The 23,111-nt window shown below is 49.4% G+C and overlaps 2 protein-coding genes across 18 annotated transcripts in view; one reads left to right on the top strand and one right to left on the bottom strand.

The window, feature by feature from the left end:
• The first annotated feature begins 4,379 nt into the window (after positions 1–4,379).
• On the top strand, positions 4,380–22,359 carry CHRNA2 (cholinergic receptor nicotinic alpha 2 subunit). Of its 11 annotated transcripts, XM_027549980.1 has the most exons (8): positions 4,380–4,566; positions 4,826–4,976; positions 7,666–7,900; positions 9,116–9,267; positions 9,710–9,754; positions 14,208–14,317; positions 18,624–19,638; positions 20,795–22,120. In XM_027549980.1, exons 3-8 carry the CDS (start codon positions 7,828–7,830, stop codon positions 20,918–20,920), a joined length of 1,521 nt encoding a protein of 506 aa, XP_027405781.1. In that variant the 5' UTR covers positions 4,380–4,566; positions 4,826–4,976; positions 7,666–7,827; the 3' UTR covers positions 20,921–22,120. The 11 variants fall into 11 exon arrangements, with proteins under 11 accessions (XP_027405781.1, XP_027405783.1, XP_027405782.1 ...); XM_027549982.1 differs by lacking the exon at positions 4,380–4,566 and having other exon boundaries at positions 4,643–4,976; positions 18,629–19,638; positions 20,795–20,884; XM_027549981.1 differs by lacking the exon at positions 4,380–4,566 and having other exon boundaries at positions 4,644–4,976; positions 7,804–7,900.
• PTK2B (protein tyrosine kinase 2 beta) overlaps positions 21,971–23,111 on the bottom strand; it is a 139,158-nt gene continuing 138,017 nt past the window's right edge. For 4 of the 7 annotated variants that reach the window (XM_027549973.1, XM_027549975.1, XM_027549976.1 and 1 more), the window contains exon 31: positions 21,972–23,088. In XM_027549973.1, the coding sequence (XP_027405774.1) occupies positions 22,873–23,088 (216 nt within the window). In that variant the 3' untranslated portion in view covers positions 21,972–22,872. Of the gene's footprint in view, positions 23,089–23,111 lie in introns of all 7 variants that reach the window. The other 3 variants (XM_027549977.1, XM_027549979.1, XM_027549978.1) reach the window with 1 other exon arrangement.

The following is a 23,111-nucleotide window of genomic DNA, read 5'->3' as shown; positions in this document are numbered from 1 at the left end:
CAAATCAGAGGCACCCAGCCCAGACTTTACAACAGGGGCTGGTGAAGAGAACAGGGAGAGAGGAAAAGGGTTTTGGTTGGCAGCGTCAGGGCAGCAGCAGCATCTGGGGTCCACAGCTGCCAGAGGTGATGCAGGTCCTATGGCCCTCCACCTTAAGCAACAGCAGTTCCAGTGTTCTTTGCAGGTTTCCTATCATTTTTTCCTTTCTTTTAAAAATATTTTTGTTTTTTGATGTGGATCATTTTTAAACTCTTTATTGAATTTGTTATTCTGTTTTATATATATATATATATATATTTTTTTTTTTTTTCCAGCCAGGAAGCATGTGGGATCTTAGCTCCCGAACTAGGGATCCAACCCACACACTCTGCATTGGGAAGTAAAGTCAACCACTGGACAACCAGAGAAGTCCTCCCCTTCCCATCATTTTTCTGATTTCTAAGTTAAAAGTCAGTCCTTGGGCCTCTTCTCTTCTTCATCTACATTCATCCTGTTGGTTATCTCAACTGATCTCCTCCTCCCTAAACTCTCTCTTCTGTGGTCTTCCTCATATGTGACTGCCTGGCCACAGACAGTTCTATGTGAAGGCCATACAGGCCTCTGATTTTCATGTTCAAAAAGCTGCAGAGAAGTGATTGCCATGCTGAGACTACAAGCTGCACTCCAGCCCTGTCTGTGCTGGGAATTGCAGGAAACCTGTCTCTCTTCCACCTGCAAGGTCTCCCCAGAATTATCTCCTGAGAACGCTTAGCATCGTGCACCCTTCAAAGGAGAAATGCTTGAAGAAACATGTCAGAGCTACATTTAGAAATGAGAGGCTGAACCTAGATAACTGATCAGAGGGCTAAGGTCCAAACTCAGGTTTAGATCCTGTGATTTGCCTAATTATTGCGTCAATTTAACTTATAGCATCTATGGCGGGGGAGGGGACAAGATCCCAGGACAAATGCCAGGAAGCCTCCCTTGTCAGGGAAATGTATTTTTCTTCCTCTATCAGATGAGCTTGTTTCTGCTTTAGCAAAAATTCTTGCAACAAACTCACCTAAGGATTTTTATTCTTTAATCTTAAAAATTTTTTATTGAAGTATAATTGACCTACAACACCCTGTTAATTCCATCCGCACAACACAGTGATTCGATATTTATCATCAGTCTAGTTACCATCTGTCACTCTACCAAATTATCACAGTATTATTGACTCTATTCCCCACTGTATATTTCATTTCCCTGACTCACTTATTTTGTAACTGGGAGTTATACCTCTTAGTGTCCTTTACCTATTTCACTCATTTCCCCGACTCCCTTCCCCTCTTCATCTGAAAGATTTATCATGGACCAGGCAAGCCATCTTTCTTCCCTCCTCTAACCACCTCTCACTGCCTCTAAACTCGAACAAGGGTTGGGTCCCCACATGCCCCAGCAGGCAGGTTCAAAGGACAAACCTGGGAGGAGATGCAGTCACACCCCAAACCTCCAATCCTAGGCTGCTTACCCTATCCTGCCTTGTGTTCCCTACAGAAACTCCAGTACACACTCTGGGACATGCTTTCTCCACTGCCCTTTCTGCCCTGTCTGGCTCAAGTGCTTCCCCAAGTGGCCCTACCTTACATGCTATGATTCCTGCTTCTGGGGATCTGTGCATATAAACTTCTTCCTTCATGAAATCATTCACCTGTCTGCATGTCTTACCATATCTGATTGAAACAAATTCTGAGTATACATTCTAGAATAGGATATGTAGATGTATGCATTTTTTCAAAGTGTAATTACGAAAGAAACTTGGGTGTGTAAACTTCTTTTTTTTTTATTTTAAGAGCCAAAGTGCTTGATTTGGGGGAGCTTCCCAGCATTTAAATTGCTTTCTAACACACTAAGTCTCCTACATACAAATGAGTTCTGTTCTGAAAGTGCATTCGTAAGTCTGATTTGTTTGTAAATCCAACAAGTTGGCCTGAGTACCCAACTAATACAATTGGCTATATAGTACTGTACTGTAATAGGTTTATAATACTTTTCACACAAATAATACATAAAAAAACAAACACAAAAATAAAGAAAACATTTTTAATCTTTAATCATTAAAGATTTAAATCATTTAATCATTTTTAATCAGTACAGTACCTTGAAAAGTACAGTAGTCCAGTACAACAGCTGGCATACAGAGGCTGGCATCAACTGAACAGGCAAGAAGAGTTACTGACTGGCAGGGGGAGAGGAGGTGGTAGATGGTAGAGCTGAAGGATCATCAGCCATAGAAGATGGAGGGCAAGCTGTGATTTCACTCACACCTGACGTTGATGGCATAGGTTCTGGTTCCTTGCAGGAACCAGATGCATGTTCTCATTTTTGAAAGTTTGCAACTAGAAGGTTACTGTATTCTGTGAAAGTTCCCCCCTTGAAGGAGCCAGAGGCTACCTTCCACATAGAAGCTCAAAACACCACAGATTCCTGCTTCCTCTGGCTTTATACAGATAGTTGACCAGCACAAGATTAATCAGATGTATCTGTCCTGACCTTTGTCTTGGGAGCCAGTGTGACACAGAGAAGCAGGGAGAGAGGAGAAGCAATTCTGGCAGCAGCAGGGACAGTGGTGACACAGAACCAGTTTCAGATGGTGCAAGCCTTCACATCCAGTTCTGTGGCAGCAGGGCCCACTGTGCAGGGGATGGCTTGTGACTTGGGCTCTACTCCAACAGGCATTTTCCTCGCTCTCATCTGTGCCCCAAGGGGGTTCTCTCGCTTTGTAAGTGCACCTGTGAACTTCCTGTTGCCCTTTAATAAAATTGCTTTCTGCTTAATCAATGGATTTTTTTTATTGCTCAAACCAAAAACCCTGATGGATACAATCAATGATTATTTTCCCCTTTCCTTCCTTCCTTCCTTTTATCTTTCTTTCTTTATGCCTTTAATACTTTAACTCTATGCACATAGAAATATCCATATATATCAATATGAAAGTACATATGGTAAAATATTAACATTTATTAATTCTGGATAGCGGGAATATGGGTAGTTAAATTTTTTGTATTTTATGGGTTATTATCTTTTTGTCAAAAGATAATCTATCTTCTACATACATGTAAATATATACTCTTATATATCATATTTGCATATGTGTGTGCATGAGTGCTTAGTCATTTCAGTCATGTCCAACTCTTTGCAACCCCATGGACTGTAGCTCGCCAGGCTCCTCTGTCCATGGGATTCTCCAGGTAAGAAGACTGGAGTGGGTTCCAATGCCCTCCACCAGGATATCTTTCCAAGCCAGGGATTGAGTCTATATCTCCTGCACTGCAGGCAGATTCTTTATCACTAAGTCACCAGGGCTCCCATATTTGTATATACCACACATATGTATCACATGTATATTCACATACCTATATATATATCCAACCAGTCCATTCTGAAGGAGATCAGCCCTGGGATTTCTTTGGAAGGAATGATGCTAAAGCTGAAACTCCAGTACTTTGGCCACCTCATGCAAAGAGTTGACTCATTGGAAAAGACTCTGATGCTGGGAGGGATTGGGGGCAGGAGGAGAAGGGGACGACAGAGGATGAGATGGCTGGATGGCATCACTGACTCGATGGATGTGAGTCTGAGTGAACTCCGGGAGTTGGTGATGGACAGGGAGGCCTGGCGTGCTGCAATTCATGGGGTCGCGAAGAGTCAGACATGACTGAGCGACTGAACTGAACTGAACTGAACTGATATATGTATCATGTATCATTTCCATTTTCTAAGCCCTTTATTTATACTAACATATTTACTCATCATTACACACTTATTCAGTGGAACCAGTATTCACATCCTCCTTTCACACATGAGGAAACTGAGGCACAGAAAGCTCTACTAGAGACCTGTCCAAAACCATACAGCTTTTAGGGAGCAGAACCAGAAGCTAAACCTTGGCAGTTGTATCCTGGGCCCTTGGCTTTTAACAATATGTGGGAGATGAGACAGCAGGGAGCAGACCCAAAGGGTGTATTTAGAGTGGAGGGTAAGCTTCCTTACGGGCTGAGGGGCAAGAACAAGGAGGAGAGGAAGAGATGAGGAAGTCTGGGGACGTTTGATAGATGGAGTCACTGTCAGAACCCCAGGGCCAAGCTCCACCATGTACCACACATGGCAGGAGGAACAGGAGTCCTGGTTTGATGTGGTCCAGAAGGAGGCAAGGGGTCAGTTTCTGGTTTGAAGTCAGGTGACTTTACTTGTCTGGGAAGTTGAAGGCAAGGTCACTGGCAAGGGGGATGGGGAGGAGACAGGAAAGCTGTAGCCAAACCAGGTCTCAGCAGGAGTGACCCCGGGGTCCTGCAGGAGGCTGGCTGCGGGGAGGAGGCGGGGCTGGGGGGTTTCCTAGAGGCGGGAGGGAAAGGAGACGACGGCAGGTTGCTGACCTGCAGCTCTCTCTGTGGTCCTGCTTTACTCAAAACTGCACTGCTCTATCGACAGATGGACCCAGGAGGTTCCCCATCTAATGGGTGAGGGTCAGGGGCCCAGGAAGTCATCTTGGAGCACAGAATCCTTCAGAACAAAGAACGAAGCATCCTGGTAACCACGCAGAGGGTGAGCAATCTGCTGTCAGTCCCCACTGGACACGGACTGGAAAGTCAGAGGCTCCTCCTCCTCCCCTCTAGAGTGTGTGTGTGTGTGTGTGTGTGTGTGTATAAGACAGAGAGAGAGAGAGAGAGACAGAATACGAGCATGAGTCTGTGTGCTTGCCAAGCTGGCAATCCCTCCCTTGGACCTGCCTGACTCTTACCTGCAGAAGCCTCCATGCCAGGCTCTTCTGTAGGACTTGATTGTGCAGCTTCTCTGCCTTCAGAGCTGAGAGCCTGGAAACAGCAGCCTGATTCAGAACTTGCCCAGCACTCCCCAGGAAGACAACCTGCCGGTCAGAGTCAGACCTCTCTCACGCATCGAGGCGAGTCCTGCCCCAGCATCTGTCTGACCAGGAAGAGAAGTCACCCAGCTTGGTTTGTGCCTGCTTTTCTATTCTTGGGGTGGAGGGGGAACTTTTGCCAGCTGATCAGGACCTCCAAACTGGGCTGGTTTGTTGAATGGCTTGTCTTCTGTGGTCATAGATAAGAAAGGTGCCCCCCTCCGCCCCCGGCTTGTGTTGGTGACTTGGTGGATATGCAGACATTAAGTGGGTGATTCAAAGGAATATGCGAAGACTAGCAGCTTCTGGCTACTTTCGGCGGGGGTGGGGATGTACATCAGACTGCTGGAAGATGCCTGCCTCTAGAAAAATTTTAGTTTTTTGGTTGTCCCTGCTGGGGATGTACAAGTCAGTGACAGTCACCTCCTCTCACTGTGAAGGTAGCTCCATCTCAGGCATTATTGGCTTTACTTTATTGAATCTGCTTCTATGTCTTTAATATCACTATTCCTCTTTTGTCATTTGTTTATTCACTCAGTATTCCATATCCTTGAATAAAGGCTACCAGACATCCATGGTATTCACTGACTTGGAGGGTAGCAAGTTCTATCATTGCTGTTTCCCCCGCCCCCCGCACCCCCGAGGCTGGAATTTGTAGAAGAAAATGACCAGGAAAATGACCAGCTGGTGTGGTAATCCAGATGACCTTTAAGATTCCACCCAACCTTGAGAGGTTAAGCTTCTGTGATTAATCAATGTATTGAGCCAATCATAAGAAAGCTAGAAATAGGCTCTCTCTATCACTGCCTAAGCAGTTCTGATGAAGTGATTTGGAAGAAGAAACACTATTATTTCCTCTAACCGAGGGACTTTCTCCGGGGTATTGACAGTTACAGGAGAGCAATGACTCCCATGCCTGGGGATGTGCTGGGTAATGCACAGGGGCTCAGTGAGATGCACGCAGGTTTTATGGAGGAGTCTTGTGAAAAGAGTAGAACAGTGTGAGAAGTTGAAAACCATCTGCCGTGGGAAGATGGACAAAGAAGTCAGTGCATACGACCTTAACTTCAGTGGAATCAGGGTTCAGGACGTGGGCAATAGAGGCTGACTTGGGTTGGGGTGTGGGGAGCTCTAGTCACAGCAATGCAAGCCCAGTGAGCATGTCTGAGCCCTTTGAAATGAAAGTGAAAGTGTTAGTCACTTTGTCATGTCTGACTCTTTGCAACCCCCATAGACTGTAGTCTGCCAGTCTCCTCTGTCCATGGAGTTCTCTGGGCAAGGATACTGAAGTGGGTAGCCATTCCCTTCTCCAGGGGATCTTTCCGACCTAGGGATCAAATTCAGGTCTCCTGCAGTGCAGGCAAATTTTTACCATCTGAGCCACACGGAAGCCTTGAGTCCTTTATATATGCAATACTTTTTGTATAGCTTTCCCTATGCACCCCCTTCATCCAGACCTACTTTACAAATAGGGTCTTCACTCCACAGGCACCAACCCCCTAACCTGCCAATCCAGGCATGTAGAAGATTAAAGGGTTTGGGGCTCTTTGTCTTTTCATATCTTTCGAACAAGAGGTGGAAGTTTACTCTAATTACTGCTAATTACCTGGAACAGTTTCTCCTTTGGTTTCCAGTGACAAATTAATTAAATTATCATAGTGGACTAATTACAAGATATGCAAGTATGAGTCTTCTTGTAGGAATATGTCCACCGGAGTCAACTGAATCTCATTTGCACATTCTTCCAGAGGGTCTTGGATGTCTCTGGTTGAATCTTTATATGATGCAAGTTCAGCATGCCTTGATTTCTACTTCTTTTCCCCCTATTCTTATGAGTGGGGGAAAAAAAAAACATGCTTTTATTTAGTGCCCTTGGTTGAAAGGTGAAACAGATTATAGTCTTGGGATTGGCAGCCATCATACTGGTTGGAAGGAGAAGGGAGTGAAGCTGTGCATGGAGGAACCTCCCCACACTGGCTTTGGTGTGGGGCACCTGGGCCTTGTCACCACCTGTCTTTCACAGACCTTAGTTGTGATTGTGGCAGAGCAATGACAGTCACAACCTACAAAACACAGGCCAGTACTGGCCGAGTCGCCCATACAAAATTATCTTTCTAGTTGCCATCACTGAGTGGCACCAGAACACGTTATAGTTGAGAAGCTGAGATGTGAGCTTGAATTCCAACTTCATCATGTGTTAACTGTGTTGTTGTTCAGTTGCTAAGTTGTGTCTGACTCTTGGCGACCCCGTGAACTGCAGCACACCAGGCTTCCCTGTCCTCTACTATCTCCCGGAGTTTGCCCAAATTCATGTCCATCGAGTCAGAGATGCTATCTAACCATCTCACCCTCTCCCGCCTCCTTCTCTTTTTGCTTCAGTCTTTTCCAGCATCAGGGTCTTTTCCAGTGAGTCAGCTCTTCGCCTCAGGGGGCCAAAGTATTGGAGCTTCAGCTTCAACATCAGTCCTTTCAGTGAATATTTAGAGTTTATTTCATTTAAGATAGACTGGTTTGATCTCCTTGCAGTCCAAAGGACTCTTAAGAGTCTTCTCCAGCACCACAATTCAAAAGCATCAATAACTATGTGGCCTTGGGCAAATCAGTTGATTTTTCTGATCACCAGTATTTTTAATTTAAATAAAAAGGATAATACTAGCCCCTTCCCCGTACCTTCCTAGGATTGATGGGAGGTCCAAATGAGGTCAAAGGTGTGAGGCTCTGGAGGTGATGCCTTCTGTGTCAAGGAGGCATCAGCCTAAGAACACTTTGTTGGGCTCACTCAGGTTCTGAGGTGAGAGGGAACCCCCTCGGAATCCCCCAGGGAGTTCTGCCGTGCTAGCTCCCCAGGCCCTGCTGGGGGAGTGGTCCCAGCTTCAACCCACAGCCAAGCCCAAGCCGGCCTTCCTTCTGATGTCCAGCAGCAGCCAGACCCCTCCTCTGAAGCCATGGGTCCCTCCCGTCTTGTGCTCCCGTTCAAGACAAAGCTCGGGCTCTGGTGGCTTCTTCTGATCCCGGCAGGTGAGCGGGGGCGGTCCCCAGGGCATCCTGTCACACATGCGAGCGCACATGCCTCCGGTTGAAACTGCTGCAAGTGGGTTGGTGGTGACCCGCCAGAGCCTCAGGGTAGCTGTTCCATCGCGGGAAGGTAGGGGGCGCTCGCTGCGGCATCTGAACCTCCCAAGCCCAGTTCTCCCCATCTGCAAAATGCTAACTGTGCCGGTACCTTCCCAGGGCTCTTGGGCGTGTGACCTGGAATGAAGGCTAGTGACTAGCACCTGAGATACATACATGGCAGCTGCTATCGATGTTTTGAATTTTAGAGCGGGGGTTCTCGCCCTGCTCAGACAGGAGAACCCTGTAGAGGTGAAGCTGTTTGCAGAACAGGGTGAAACCAGACAAGGGGTGATTCCGTCAGACAATCTGGGGAGACTTTACCTAGCTGATGAGAAGGAGCAGATACCAGTGGTTTGAGGAAAAACAGGGGAGATTCTCCGAGTAGCAGAGAATTTCATGGTTAGCATTAGAGGTTCCTTATAAGAGGATGGGAGTGAAAGTTCCCGGGGCCAGCTCACCCCACACAATCAGGTGCCTCTCACAGTTTGCTGTCCCTTGGGTCTCCTCAGTTCCAGGCTTAATCTTTTCCCTTTGTCTGACTTCTTCCCACTGCTCTGCACGCCTCTGAGCACTTGTTTTCACCCCTTATCCATTGTTGTTGCTGTTCAGTTGCTAAGTTGTGTCCGACTCTTTGTGACCTCATGGACTTTGGCACGCCAGGCTTCCCCGTCCTTCACCATTTCCTGGAGTTTGCTCAAACTCATGTCCATTGAATCGATGATGCCATTCAATCATCTCATCCTCTGCTGCCCCCTTCTCCTCCTGCCCTCAATCTTTTCCAGCATCAGGGTCTTTTCCAATGAGTCAGCTCTTTGCATCAGGTGGCCAAAGTACTGGAGCTTCAGCTTCAGCATCAGTCCTTATCCAGTAGTCATAGAGTAACTGATATTGCTTGAGTGCCGACTATACACTGATCGGTTGCTTTGTAAGCTCGAACAGACGTTATTATATTTCATTCTCAGCAGTGTTTTGACATAGGTACTGGATTAGTGTGCTCATTTTGCAGATAAGGAAACTAAGGTTCAGTGAGGCTGAGTGGCTCTGGTTGGATGGGAGAGGGAGCCAAGCCCCCAGCACCACGGACTCCTGGAAACCCCCATCTCCCCTCCTGTCCAACAGTATCCTCGAAGAGGGCCCCCCACACCCAAGCTGAGGACCGCCTCTTCAAACACCTCTTTAGGGGCTACAACCGTTGGGCGAGACCGGTGCCCAACACCTCGGACGTGGTGATCGTGCGGTTCGGGCTGTCCATCGCCCAGCTCATCGATGTGGTGCGTCTGTCCTACCATCCTTCCCCCTTGGGATCAGCCCCGGACATGGACCCCTTTCCAGGGCTCCTCTGTTCCTCCCCATCTCCAGCCCTCCCAGCCCACCTCAGTCAGAGCATCACCCTTCAGCGTCACAGGTATTCAGTCTCCCTCCCACTCTCAGCCCTGGAGCCCCTCCAGGGAGGGCGTTGATTGGCAGCAGTGGGTTTTCTAAATGCCCTACTTGTGTCACCTGATATAAGCCCAGAGGACCCAGAGGCCTGTGTGATCCTGAAGAATCTGAGTGAGGAGGGCAGTATCAGGAGGGGTGGAGGGCGGGCTGGACTTGGGGCATCATGTCAAAGCTTCTTTGGCGAGTGGGATCCTGAATCAGCTCCTCCCACTCTGCCCTGTTTTCTGGGACTCGCTCCTCAGTCTAACTGCTTTCTCTCCCGCTGCTGGTCAGGATGAGAAGAACCAAATGATGACTACCAATGTCTGGCTAAAGCAGGTGAGTGTCCCTCCCCGGGGCAAGGCAGGAGCAGGGTGGGAACTCATGAACCCCAGACCCTCCCAGGACTCTTTCACTAGCAGCATGATTCTAAACTCACCTTTTGCCTGAGACTTGCCACTCAGGACCCTTCCAAAGCCAGACGATTTCAGGCCACTTTTTGCGAGGGGCTGTGCTGCTGTGGCCAGGCTCTGAGTCCAGTATAGAGACTCCACCTACAAGAGCCACGTGGTTCCCTTTCCTGGAGTGGACATTGCCTACATCCCCTGCTACATTTGCAGGTCAGCTCACTGAATTGTCACTGGAAACATGGGCAGTTTTATTCTGTCCCCTTTACAGCCGAGGGAAACAGAAGCAGAGTGCATCTCGGCTAGAAGAGAGGCCAGGTGTGTCCCACTCGGTATCCCAGGCTCCTTCTACTGGAGAACACTGAGTGCTCTGTGTCTACACTGCCTAACAGGCTTCCCCAAACCTCACCGGCTTAAAGCAACAGATAGCTTATTATATCAAGAGATTTTATGGCCAGGCATTTTAGTGCTTTGCTTGGAGACTCCTGGTGGCACTAGGCTGGTGGCTGGAGGGTCCAAGGTGGTTTCACTCACCTGTCCATCCCTCAGCAGGGATGTCTGGAAGACTCTGAAAGATTCTGGAAGCCAGGCCCAGCCATGCCTTCTCCTCCAGGCACTTTCAGGGTCTCTCCACCTGTTCTCTCCAGAAGAGGAGCTGGACTCCTCACCTGATGGCCCAGGGACCCCAGAGAAAGGGTCCCAAGAGATAGGAAATGTAGTTGCTGCCTCTTAACCAGAAACTGGTTCAGCATCAGTTCTGGTAATGGGTGAGTGGCCCTCTTTGATGTGCCACTCACAAGGGCAGAACTCGAGAGCACGGCCTTTTTAGATCTCTGTGCCTTGCCCTCCTCATGCTCACCCTTCCCCAGACCCTGAAGTGGAGATGGGAGAAGACAAGAAAGAGGGCCCAGCCCTTTGCCTCTGTCCCTCTCATGGCATCTTCTCCCCAACCCACTGGCAACCTAACCCTCCCCATCTCAGAGGCTGGGACTTTGAAAACTATAACCATCAGAATTTTGATGGACATTTCTGTTTGAGTCACTTTAAAATATATATATTTAGTTTTGGCTGCGCTGGGTCTTTGTTGCTGTGCATGGGCTTTCTCTAGTTGCAGGGTACGTGCTTCTCACTGTGGTGGCTTCTCCTGTTGCAGAGTATGGTGAGCACTCAGGCTTTAGTAGTTGCCGCACATGGGTTCAGTAGTTGTGGTACCTGGGCTTAGTTGCTCCCCAGCATGTGGGATCTTCCCAGACCAGGGTCCAACCCGTATCCCCTGCATTGCAAGCCAGATTCTTTTTTTTTTTTAAAATTAACTTATTTTTAAATGAAACAAAGATGAATATTTTTAATGAAAAAAGGTACAATGCACAAAGAAGACACATCATAAACCATTAGACACTAAACAATAAAGAAGCTAAGATATATAAAGCAAAAATCAGAAGAAATATAAGGGAAAAGAAAAAATATATAATAGTGAGACATGTTAACATCTCTCTGAGAATATTTCATCAAGTGCAGAAAAAATAAGAATAGGAGCATCTTGAATGATGTTATTAACAATTTAAATGTGATAGATTTCCATTTATATTAATTTGTATAAATCTTATATCCTACACAAATATATTTAAACTTTTGTATCTCATATGCTGTTATTAGATGTCCACAGGACATTTAGAAAAACTGGCAAAAAAATAAACATAACTAACTTTAAAAAGTAGGTTTCTTTTTTGTGTGGTTCAGTTATACCTATACACATACATTATTTTTGAAATTATTTTCCACTATAGGTTATTATAAGATATTGACTATAGTCCTTTTTTGGAGAAGGCAATGGCACCCCACTCCATTACTCTTGCCTGGAAAATCCCATGGATGGAGGAGCCTGGTAGGCTGCAGTCCATGGGGTCACTAAGAGTCGAACACGACTGAATGACTTCACTCTCACTTTTCACTTTCATGCACTGGAGAAGGAAATGGCAACCCACTCCAGTGTTCTTGCCCAGGGACGGGGGAGCCTGGTGGGCTGCCATCTATGGGGTCGCACACAGTCGGACACGACTGAAGTGACTTAGCAGTAGCAGCAGCATAGTTCTTCATGCTGTACAGAAGCAAGCCAGATTCTTAACCACTGGACCACCAGGGATATTCTTTCAGTGGCAGGTGTGCCATTCCTGCTCCATAGGCTGTAGATGGTGGGGGGCTGTCTGCTGGCCATTCAGGCTTTACAACTGGATGTTTAGATGGATGGCATGGATCAGACCCCTCTGATGCTATTGACCTTGGAACTGTGGGGGCCATGAGGTTCCTCTTTACAGATGAGATGCAGAGCCATGAAGGGACCTGGGAAGACACAGCAGTGCAAAGATCAGATCTTGAACCTGGGTGACTGCAATTGTCCCGGTGGGCCAGTTATCTTGGCTTCAGGGACTGGGGTAGTAAAGAGAGAAAGAAGCACTGCAGCAGAAGTCAGGCCAACAGCACCGCCTCTGACCAGCCTGTGATACCATGCAAGTTAGTCTCAGAGCCTCACTTTTCTCATCTGTAAAATGGGGATACTACAACCTATTTGCCAATTAATATAACCCAACTTGGTGTGGATGCCCCTCCACTGTTGGTCGAATCTGAAAACTTGAGACACAATGGACTGGGGGAAAGGGAAATATTTATAAAGACCAATCCCTTTCAAAATGGTTCCTCAATGTCCTGAAAAATCATGACAATTTTAGGAACATTTTTATCTTTCCTATTTGCAATCTGGCTTCTCTTTCTGTCTAAGCTGTCATCTGAAAGTGAAAGTGAAGTCGCTCAGTCATGTCCGACTCTTTGAGACCCCATGGATTGTAGCCTACCAGGCTTTTCCATCCATGGGATTTTCCAGGCAAGAGTACTGGAGTGGGTTGCCATTTCCTTCTCCAAAGCTTTCACCTACACACAAGTAATTAGCACCACTGCTAAGCCAATGTCTTCCCAAGCATGGTTTTGCTACCAATGGCAGTTTCTTGAGATGATTTTAGTTGGCTCCAAAACCTCTTAAAAAAAAAAGTCATACATGTGTATTTTAGTAGATGGGTTCAAATGATGTGGGTTTTCCAGCTACTTCAGTGATGTAAAATTCAAAAATTTATGTAAGCTTAACTAGGACTTCCCAGGTGGCTCAGATGGTACAGCGTCTGCCTACAATATGGTAGACCCGGGTCCAATCCCTGGGTTGGGAATATCCTCTGGAGAAGGAAATGGCAACCCACTCCAGTACTCTTGCCTAGAAAATCCCAAGGATGGAGGAGCCTGGTAGGCTACAGTCCATGGGGTCGCAAAGAGTTGGTCACGACTGAGCGACTAAACTAAACTAGTGAATCAGTTTAAAGGAAAATTCTGCTGCTGCTGCTGCTGCTGTCACTTCAGTCGTGTCCGACTCTGTGCGAACCCATAGACGGCAGCCCACCAGGCTCCCCCTCACTGGGATTCTTCAGGCAAGAACACTGGAGTGGGTTGCCATTTCCTTCTCCAATGCATGAAAGTGAAAAGTGAAAGGGAAGTTGCTCAGTCCTGTCCGACTCTTAGCGACCCCATGGACTGCAGCCTACCAGGCTCCTCTGTCCATGGGATTTTCCAGGCAAGAGTTCAAGAGTGCACCACTGCACCACTGCACTATTTTAGTGCAAATGCACAAAAGGAAAATGACCCCTAGAATTTGGGCAAGTTTGACTACTCGGAGACTTGGGTTCAAGCCCTAGCGCCGCCGCTTGTTGACGGCATACCCTCCAAGCTTCACTTGAAAAACACAGGTTCACTTGAACCAGCCAGCGGAATCAGGGCCACAAGGGGCGCTCTGGAGCACAGTTGGAAAGTCACTGGTTGACTCTCCTTTCTCAGCTGTGTAACTCTGGTGTGTTGTTTTTTACCCATCTGGTCCTCAGTTTCCTTATCCTTATCTGTTAGATGGGGCAATACTTCTACCTGCTCTGCCCTCTGCCCAGCTCTTCCCATTGAGGCTCTTTCTAGACAGAGGGTGTGAAAAACTTTTGTAAACTGTGATGCACTGAAAAAAAAAATGTTACTATAAACGAGTGAGGTTGCTTGCCGGGGTCGTCCAGCTAGGGACCGGTATAACAAAGGCGGGAGTAGGGTTGACCCATGGTCAGATGTGACCCGGACTTTGAGTACTAGAGTTGGGGCAAACCGAGAGCTTGGTCGTCTTAGACTGAACTCCCCTTTCCCATCTCAGGGCCCTTTTGGGGCATCGTGGCCCCTTCTATGCTGCAGGACCGGGTGAGCAGCTCCGGATGCTCTGTAATCGGCTGCGGGGAGTCCCTAAGCTGCCCGAGGTTTTCCCAGGCCCCTTCCCCTGGCAGGGCCGCTCACAGGACTCCCTTCCCCACGCACAGGAGTGGAGCGACTACAAGCTGCGCTGGAACCCGGTCGATTTCGGCAACATCACATCCCTCCGCGTCCCTTCGGAGATGATCTGGATCCCAGACATAGTCCTCTACAACAAGTAGGAAGCGGCTGGGGTCCTGGGACACTGAGCCTGCGACGGGCGGGTAACTTGGTGCTGGGCTGCGTTGGCCTTGAGAGGCGTGCCCCCTCGTGGCCCAGCTGCGTTGCCTTCCTCGCAAACTCCTGCTTTTCTCGACGCTCCACCTTGTCTCTTGATTCTCTTCTTTCATTTCATGCTTTCACTCATGCACCCCAAGTTTACTGAGCACCTACTATATATCCGTGCCTGCGCTCTGCTAGTGGGACACAGATTTGCCAACACTGAATATTGTTTGAAAAATGCGGTTGATGCAGGCTGTGAAAACAATGCCTAAGGGTGGGAGTTTTGCAGGATGACATGATTGTTGGAACAGGTAAGCAGCATCTCCCAGTAGCACCTTTGAAAGGAGCGAAAGTGACATTTAAAAATATTATTTATAGTTGCCTTGTATTCAGAACCAAAAAAGACCAGTCTTTGAGTGTAAGGACTGGAAGTTCTCCAGGGGATCTTCCTGACCCAGGTTCACTGGGTCTCCTGCATTAGCAGGCAGATTCTTTATTATCTGAGCCCCAAAAGAAGCCCCAAAACAAAAGGCAGGGGAATCTAAAGAGAGCCCCAGAGAACCAGGTCGGTTTTTTTTTTTTTTAATAGAAGATATAAAGAACTATAACTTAATTTATGTTTCAGTTCAGTTCAGTCGCTCAGTCGTGTCCGACTCTTTGCGACCCCACGAATCGCAGCACGCCAGGCCTCCCTGTCCATCACCAGCTCCCGGAGTTCACTGAGACTCACGTCCATCGAGTCAGTGATGCCATCCAGCCATCTCATCCTCTGTCATCCCCTTTTCCTCCTGCCCCCAATCCCTCCCAGGATCAGAGTCTTTTCCAAAGAGTCAGCTCTTCGCATGAGGTGGCCAAAGTACTGGAGTTTCAGCTTTAGCATCATTCCTTCCAAAGAACACCCAGGGCTGATCTCCTTTAGAATGGACTGGTTGGATCTCCTTGCAGTCCAAGGGACTCTCCAGAGTCTTCTCCAACACCACAGTTCAAAAGCATCAATTCTTTGGCACTCAGCCCTCTTTATAGTCCAACTCTCACATCCATACATGACCACTGGAAAAACCATAGCCTTAACTAGACAGACCTTTTTTGGCAAAGTAATGTCTCTGCTTTTCAATATGCTATCTAGGTTGGTCATAACTTTTCTTCCAAGGAGTAAGCGTCTTTCAATTTCATGGCTGCAGTGACCATCTGCAGTGATTTTGGAGCCCCCAAAATAAAGTCTGACATTGTTTCCACTGTTTCCCCATCTATTTCCCATGAAGTGATGGGACCATTCGTTTCCTGAATGTTGAGTTTAAGCCAACTTTTTCACTCTCCTCTTTCACTTTCATCAAGAGGCTTTTTAGTTCCTCTTCATTTTCTGCCATAAGGGTGGTGTCATCTGCATATCTGAGGTTATTGATATTTCTCCCAAAACTCAGCAGTGGCCACAGGACTGGAAAAGGTCAGTTTTCATTCCAATCCCAAAGAAAGGCAATGCCAAAGAATGCTCAAACTACCGCACGATTGCACTCATCTCACACGCTAGTAAAGTAATGCTCAAAATTCTCCAAGCCAGGCTTCAGCAATATGTGAACCGTGAACTTCCAGATGTTCAAGCTGGTTTTAGAAAAGGCAGAGGAACCAGAGATCAAATTGCCAACATCTGCTGGATCATCGAAAAAGCAAGAGAGTTCCAGAAAAACATGGCTTTATTGACTATGCCAAAGCCTTTGACTGTGTGGATCATAATCAACTGTGGAAAATTCCTCAGGAGATGGGAATACCAGACCATCTGACCTGCCTCTTGAGAAACCTATATGCAGGTCAGGAAGCAACAGTTAGAACTGGACATGGAACAACAGACTGGTTCCAAATAGGAAAAAGAGTACCTCAAGGCTGTATATTGTTACCCTGCTTATTTAACTTATATGCAGAGTACATCATGAGAAACAGTGGGCTGGAAGAAGCACAAGCTGGAATCATTTATGTTTAGTAGCCAGTAATTATTTATTTGGAAGTCAAGAACTGAAAATTAAGAGATGTTTGGCATGATATTTGTCTAAGAATGTTTTCTAAAGTGGGGTTCCAGAAAGCACTAGTCCCTGGAGATATGACTAGGTATGAAAAATAGTTTTGTGGTCAAATAATTCTAGATAACCTTGTATGTCATTAAAACCCCTTTGGCACCCCATCTCTAGTCCTTTGGAAAATGTCATTATAAATGTTGTTAGAAGTTGGACAGACAAGACACCCCTTGAGCCCAGCATTTCCCAATTCGTTTGACCCAAATTTGGAAAAAGATATTTTTAAACAATAGAATAAAGGGAAACATTCAATTCTGAAGTTTGGTGTCCTTAGATGGGTCAGGAAGATGACAGTGACCCCTTTACACTGCCCAGCCCCAATCAGGTCCAGAGCCCTTTCATCTGAGCCATCTCTGTAAACACACATTCGGCAGGGATTATCTGCACTGTCTCACACTGCCACTGTTAGAGCACTCAGCTTACTCAGGATCCCTCTAGTTTCTGCTTCTCGTTTCTGGCAGAGAGCAGGAGCAAAGTCCTCGCATCAGCTAGGGCGTGGAATTTTAGGATTGCCAATAAGGCCAGTGTTACCTGATTATAACAGGAAGTTCCTTTGATAGAACAAAAGTTCAAATCAAATTCTTACAGACATTTGAAGAAAGGTCTTTCCTCCAGCCAAACCCTCCACTTCAGGTTAAGAAGACCCGGGACAGTGTTTGGTTCTTTCCTCAAAATAGGGGCCCATGGTGCCATCTAGTGGTCATTGAGTATGATGTCTTCAAAAATTAAACTTGCCCTCATCAGTTTGCACCTCCTTTTCAAAATTCTGGTTTCCAATCGGCTTAAGTCTCTAGCCTGGAACTACTGCAAGGGAAAGAAGTGTCTCTTCCTGTGTATACTGGTTCACCTGCTTTTAGGATTGACTGTGGAAACTGTGGAGGGAAGTATGGTTGGGGCCAAGAGCCCATTTGCCCCACTTTGCAGGGGCATTCAGGGACTCAGGATCCCAGGAAGCCCAACTGGACTGGTCACCGCTGTTCCAGTGTCACCAGCATCCTTATGGGCCCTTGGATGGGTAGCCTCAGGACGCTGCTGACCTCCTCTCTCACCACCCCCACCTAGGACCCACCCTGCCCCCAACTCACCGTCCAGCAGTTCCCCTAGCCCAAGCATAGTCTGTGAGCCATAGCCTTTCATCCTCCATTCCTTGTTCCATGGAAGCTCTGCTGGTCCATTCTCCACCCCAGCTTTCTGCCAGATCCTACCATCCATCCATCAAGGCTTTGCTAAAATGGCAGCTTGCTCACCGGAAGGGAACTCCCCCCAATAGTTCTTGGGGAGCACTCTGACTCTGGCCTCCTAATCCTGTTGCCAAACTGCCTCCCTTGGACTGTAGATGTTCGAGGCTCGTCTTTTCCTTGTGGTTCCCTCAGGGCAGGCGTGAGTCTCCCATCCCATCCCCCCAACAGCCCCTATAGTGGCCCTGGTAGGGGCAGCTGACTCAAATATGGCTGTTAACTGGATGGATTCCTCCTTCATCAGCAAAATTATCAGGTCTATGCTGAGGAAGAAACTAAAATCCCAGGTAGAAAAGACAAGACCTCCAGCAGAGGGGCTTCATCACCACCTGCGGCAGATGGTGGGGGGATATAGTAAAAAAACAACCAGGGTGGCTCAGCGATAAAGAATCTGCTTGCCAATGCAGGAGACAGAGGAAATGGGTTCAATCCCTGAGTCCCCCGGAGAAGATCCCCTGGAGAAGGAAATGGCAGCCCACTCCAGTGTCTTGCCCGGGAAATCCCATGGACAGAGGAGCTTGGGTGGCTCCAGTCCATGGGGTTGCAGCACAATTACCCTAAAATATTAAATGAATACAAACAGGCCATCAAACTATGTATATACCCTATGATCACAAATATATAAAAATTCTATATGTGTTGTCTAGATGATGATCAAATATATGTGATATATATATATATATATCATCAACAGCAGTGATTATTTTAAAAATTCTTGGTACTTTCCTATATTCTTCAAAATTCCTACTTTTGTAGCTAAGAAGATGGTGTTTGAAAGACAACTCAGGTAGCTCTAGCTGTCTGTGTGCTGAAGAGTCTTGCTTCTTCAAGTCCCAACAACCCGGTGTGGTCTGGCTGTGTTATTGGGGTCCCCCTGCTGGTAGTTATCTGGAGTAGCCTGGGTTGGGCAGCTGGGGTGCCCCAGCCCCCCGCCCCCCAATGCCTCTCCTCTCCTCAGTGCAGATGGGGAGTTTGTGGTGACCCACATGACCAAGGCCCACCTCTTCTCCTCGGGCCTGCTGCACTGGGCACCGCCTGCCATCTACAAGAGCTCCTGCAGCATCGACGTCACCTTCTTCCCCTTCGACCAGCAGAACTGCAAGATGAAGTTTGGCTCCTGGTCGTACGACAAGGCCAAGATCGACCTGGTGCAGATGGAGCAGACGGTGGACCTGAAGGACTACTGGGAGAGCGGCGAGTGGGCCATCGTCAACGCCACAGGCACCTACAACACCAAGAAGTACGACTGCTGCGCCGAGGTCTACGCCGACGTCACCTACTACTTCGTCATCCGGCGCCTGCCCCTGTTCTACACCATCAACCTCATCATCCCTTGCCTGCTCATCTCCTGCCTCACCGTGCTCGTCTTCTACCTGCCCTCCGACTGCGGCGAGAAGATCACCCTGTGCATCTCTGTGCTGCTCTCACTCACCGTCTTCCTGCTGCTCATCACCGAGATCATCCCGTCCACCTCGCTGGTCATCCCGCTCATCAGCGAGTACCTGCTCTTCACCATGATCTTCGTCACCCTGTCCATTGTCATCACCGTCTTCGTGCTCAATGTCCACCACCGCTCCGCCAGCACCCACAACATGCCCCACTGGGTGCGGGTGGCCTTTCTGGGCTGTGTGTCTCGGTGGCTTCTGATAAGCCGGCCCTTGCCACCCTTGGAGCTCCGAGACACTCCGGATCTGAAGCCCTGCCCCTCCTATCACTGGCTGGAGACCAACGTGGATGTGGAGGAGAGAGAGGAGGAGGAGGAGGAGGAGGAAGGCAGATGGGTGTGTGTGGGTCCTTCGTCCCCCTCCGTGGGCGTCTACACCCGTGGCAGTCTGCACCCAGTGGCCTCAGGTCCCAGGGCAGAGGCTCAGGTGCCGGAGGGCGGGCTCCTGCTGTCCCCTCGTGTACAGAAGGCCCTGGAGGGTGTGCACTATATTGCTGATCACCTGCGGGCTGAGGATGCTGATTCCTCGGTGAGTGGGGGCTGGGGGAGGGTCCCTCCCCTGGGTGACTCTGCCAGCCTAGAATGGAACCACTCCCCCTCCCCCAAGGGTGTTAGCTGGCACCATCCCAGTCTCCTCCATAAGGACCAACTCCCTTAGTCATGGCTTTGGAATCTGGAATACATTGTGATGGAGAACAGCTGGCTGGCCACTCTTATGACATTTATTGGCAGCCCAGCAGTAAAGGCTGTCCCAGCTCAGCTTAACTGGGAGGCAGCAGGACAGAGGAGGAGGGGTCCCCCACGCCATCCTCACGCCAGCCACTTCCCACCAGTGACCCTAGGTGGGTGGACGGGGATGAGCGGAGGCGGACGGAGGGAATTCATCAGGAGATCCTCCAAAACCGGCCTGCTCCTTTGTCCTGGTGGGCTCCCCTTCCTCGTCCTTGTCCTGGGCTCTGGTCACTTTGTCAACTTCACTATTCACCCACAAACCCTGAGGAGCTTGGGTGGGCCAAGTGGGTTCCCATTCACCCCACCCCTGCTGTGTTCTGCATATTAGGTGACAAGGCCACTGCCCAGGGTCACAGAATTCTTCTCACCAACCTTGGTAAGGATGAAAGGCCAGGAGGTTATGACTGGGTGGCCTTGTTGAGTAGATAAGAAAAATTAATTATTATCTAATCTGGAGGCACCTGGCTGGGCTGTGAGCCCCAATCCCACGAAACCCTCAACCCTCTCTGCATATACCCCCTGCTAGCCTTCTCTGGGCCATACCCTCACCTACCTTCCCAGTGGCTGGGTGAGTGGTTGGGGAGGCAACTGTGGGGGAAACCAAGTCTTCACCGTTTTGCAACTTCTGAGTGTCGTGCTGAAAATCACTCTCCTCCAGGGAGGGTTCATGCCCCTGGGTGATTCTAGAACCTTCTGTGTCCCTCTAACTCCCATAACCTGGAACTTGAGAGCCCATGGAAAGGCTCTGGGCTATTGTCATAGGGGTGGGATAGGGTGGAAATCACTAAGTGAGGGTTATTTGAGTCTTGAGACATCTTTGTCGTCCCTGCCCCCTCCACTGCCTTAGCGTCCCAAGGTCTCAGTGGGGTTGCCACTGCCCCCAGCACCAGCCTCACAGGGGCTGCGTGGATGGGTCACTTCCCCTTTCACTGTGCACCCATCTCCCCCTGCAGGTGAAGGAAGACTGGAGGTACGTGGCCATGGTCATTGATAGGATATTCCTCTGGTTATTTATCCTCGTTTGCTTCCTGGGGACCGTCGGACTCTTCCTCCCTCCCTTCCTGGCTGGAATGATCTGACGTCACATCTCCTGCTCTGGCCTAGAGGTGGCGTGGCTGACCGTCGTTCCCTGCTGCCACCTCTGGAGTTCGCCTTTGGGGTCAATGCCATCCGACTGCAGGTGTCTCTCCATGGAGTCCTGACGTGGACGTCTTCTTAGAATGCTTCACTTGACATTTTTGTACTATGTGCTGAGAATCTGCTGGGTACAGAGCCCTGTTTGGGTTTTAGGAGTTGGGCGAGGAGGAACTTGCTTTACCATGTTACCATGGTAAAGAGAGTTACCATGTGGTGAGGATGATGTGAAGATGGTGACGTGGTGATAAGATGCTCCTGGAATGCAAGAGGGATGGGAGGGCCAAGTTGGGGGACCCAGGGGGTGGCATGGGGCCATGTGAGGAGGCTCAGACATCAAAGGAGGGATGTGTGGGGTGAGGGCGCCTCAGGGGACAGGTAGCTCAGGTGCCCACCCTTTCCACACCTCCACATGCTCTCCCTGACACTCCAGGGAAAGCTGGCCACCGCAGGCCCAGTCCACCTGCCTCAGTTCATTCCAAGAACCAACCCCCTGGGGGTCATTCTTATTTCTGACCCCTCCTGCTCTGTGGATGCAGCCCCAGCCCTGCTACCCCTCCTCCCACCTCTCCTGAAGCAGGGATGCTCCGAGCCTTGACCTCCTGATATAGAGATGCTCCTTCTGGTTAATCCATCTCCCAATCAACTTGCAAATGAGGAAAGAGAGCAAATAAAGCCGCAGTCACTGCTCAGGCAGCTGGGACCCCTCTCCAGCCCCCCAGAGCCCTGGTTTCTTGGATGGCGGCTGGGAGGGTGCATTGGCTTTTCTTTGTGGCAGTGGAAGGGCTGTCTGGGTCCCCACTGGAAAGCCGCCCTCGGGTCAGGCACTGGGGCGAAGGGCTGGAGCACACAGGTACCTGACCCCACCACTCTGGCTTTACCTGTACCCTGGGGGTTGAGCCCTGGCTTCTTTTAGCTTTTTGATCTCTGCCCAACACAGCACAATCGATTCCTTGCAGGGCCTCAGAAGGCCAAACAAAAAAAACAATCAAACCACAAAGCAAATGGTACAATTTTAATTCATCCACAAGTCAAATATAAAGGAGATAAAAGAGTGCTCTGCACAAACACAAGAGAGGGAGGCAGACAGGGCGTGGACGAGAGAAGGGGAGAGAAAAGACAAGTAAGAAAAGGCAGTAAGAAAAGAGAAGGAAGGAAGGGAGGGAAGAAAAGCAAGGGGGCGAGGAATGCAGAAGGCGTCCAGGTCCAGTGTGGCCTTGTTTCTCCCCTCCTCCCTCTCTGCGTGTGGAGGACACAGCCTCCTGGGCGCCAACTCCCAATAGCTTGTCCCTTGACCGTCCCAGGCCCGCTCCGGCCCTCAGTGGGGCACACGGCTGTCGGTCGAGACCAGACTCACATTAAATAAATTCCAATATACACTGTACAAGAAGGCCAGGTCCATCCCTCATGGCACCAGCCACCAGCGTCCCCATTGAAAACCCCTGTCCGCCCCTCCCTCTGTGCATGGGGTTAGGGGAGGGGACCTCCGTGGGCAGGAGGAGGAAGGAGAAGGACTAGCTTGGTTCCCCAATCGGCCTGCCCTGTCCCTGCGTAAAGCCATCTTGGCCACAGGGGACTGCCATGTGACCCCCTTGGGCCAGGCAGGAGTGGCTGGTGGGCAGCAGCAGTGCTCCCTCGGAGCCTCTTTGTAACCCCTTGGTGTCCTGCAGCCCCGAGTCCCCTCTGTCCAGCTGCGGCCTGGCGAGCACAGTCTGGGAGTAGGGTGGGGGAGAGGGGTCGTGCAAAACGGCAAGGGAAGAAGGACCCCTCTCGGCCTTCCCTCCCCAAGTGGGCCCACGGGACCGAAGGCGAGGCAGGGGCAGGGGCAGGGGCAGGGGCAGGGGCAGGAAGGGGCGGGTGGGTGGGGCGGAGACGCGGGCGGGGGGCGCCGCCCTCTTCACTCTGCCAGTGGGCGGGCCAGGTTGGCCAGGACCTTGGCTTGGTCCACGGCGTCCAGCAGGTTCTTGGCGTCCACGGCCAGCGTGTGGGAGGCGGTGAGCATCTGCCGCTTGCACTCCTCACTCAGGGAAGTCACGGCGTTCTGCTGGGCCAGTCGCATCTTATTGATGAGCTCCGCCAGGTCCTTGTTGAGCAGTTTCTGGGTCCCCTCGATCTGCAGGAAGAGCACATGGGAGG

The sequence above is a fragment of the Bos indicus x Bos taurus genome, chromosome 8 (assembly GCF_003369695.1).
Source record: "Bos indicus x Bos taurus breed Angus x Brahman F1 hybrid chromosome 8, Bos_hybrid_MaternalHap_v2.0, whole genome shotgun sequence".
Lineage (NCBI taxonomy): Eukaryota > Metazoa > Chordata > Mammalia > Artiodactyla > Bovidae > Bos > Bos indicus x Bos taurus.
Note: the sequence above shows the minus strand (reverse complement) of the source record. Positions and strands in the feature narration are given on the sequence as shown.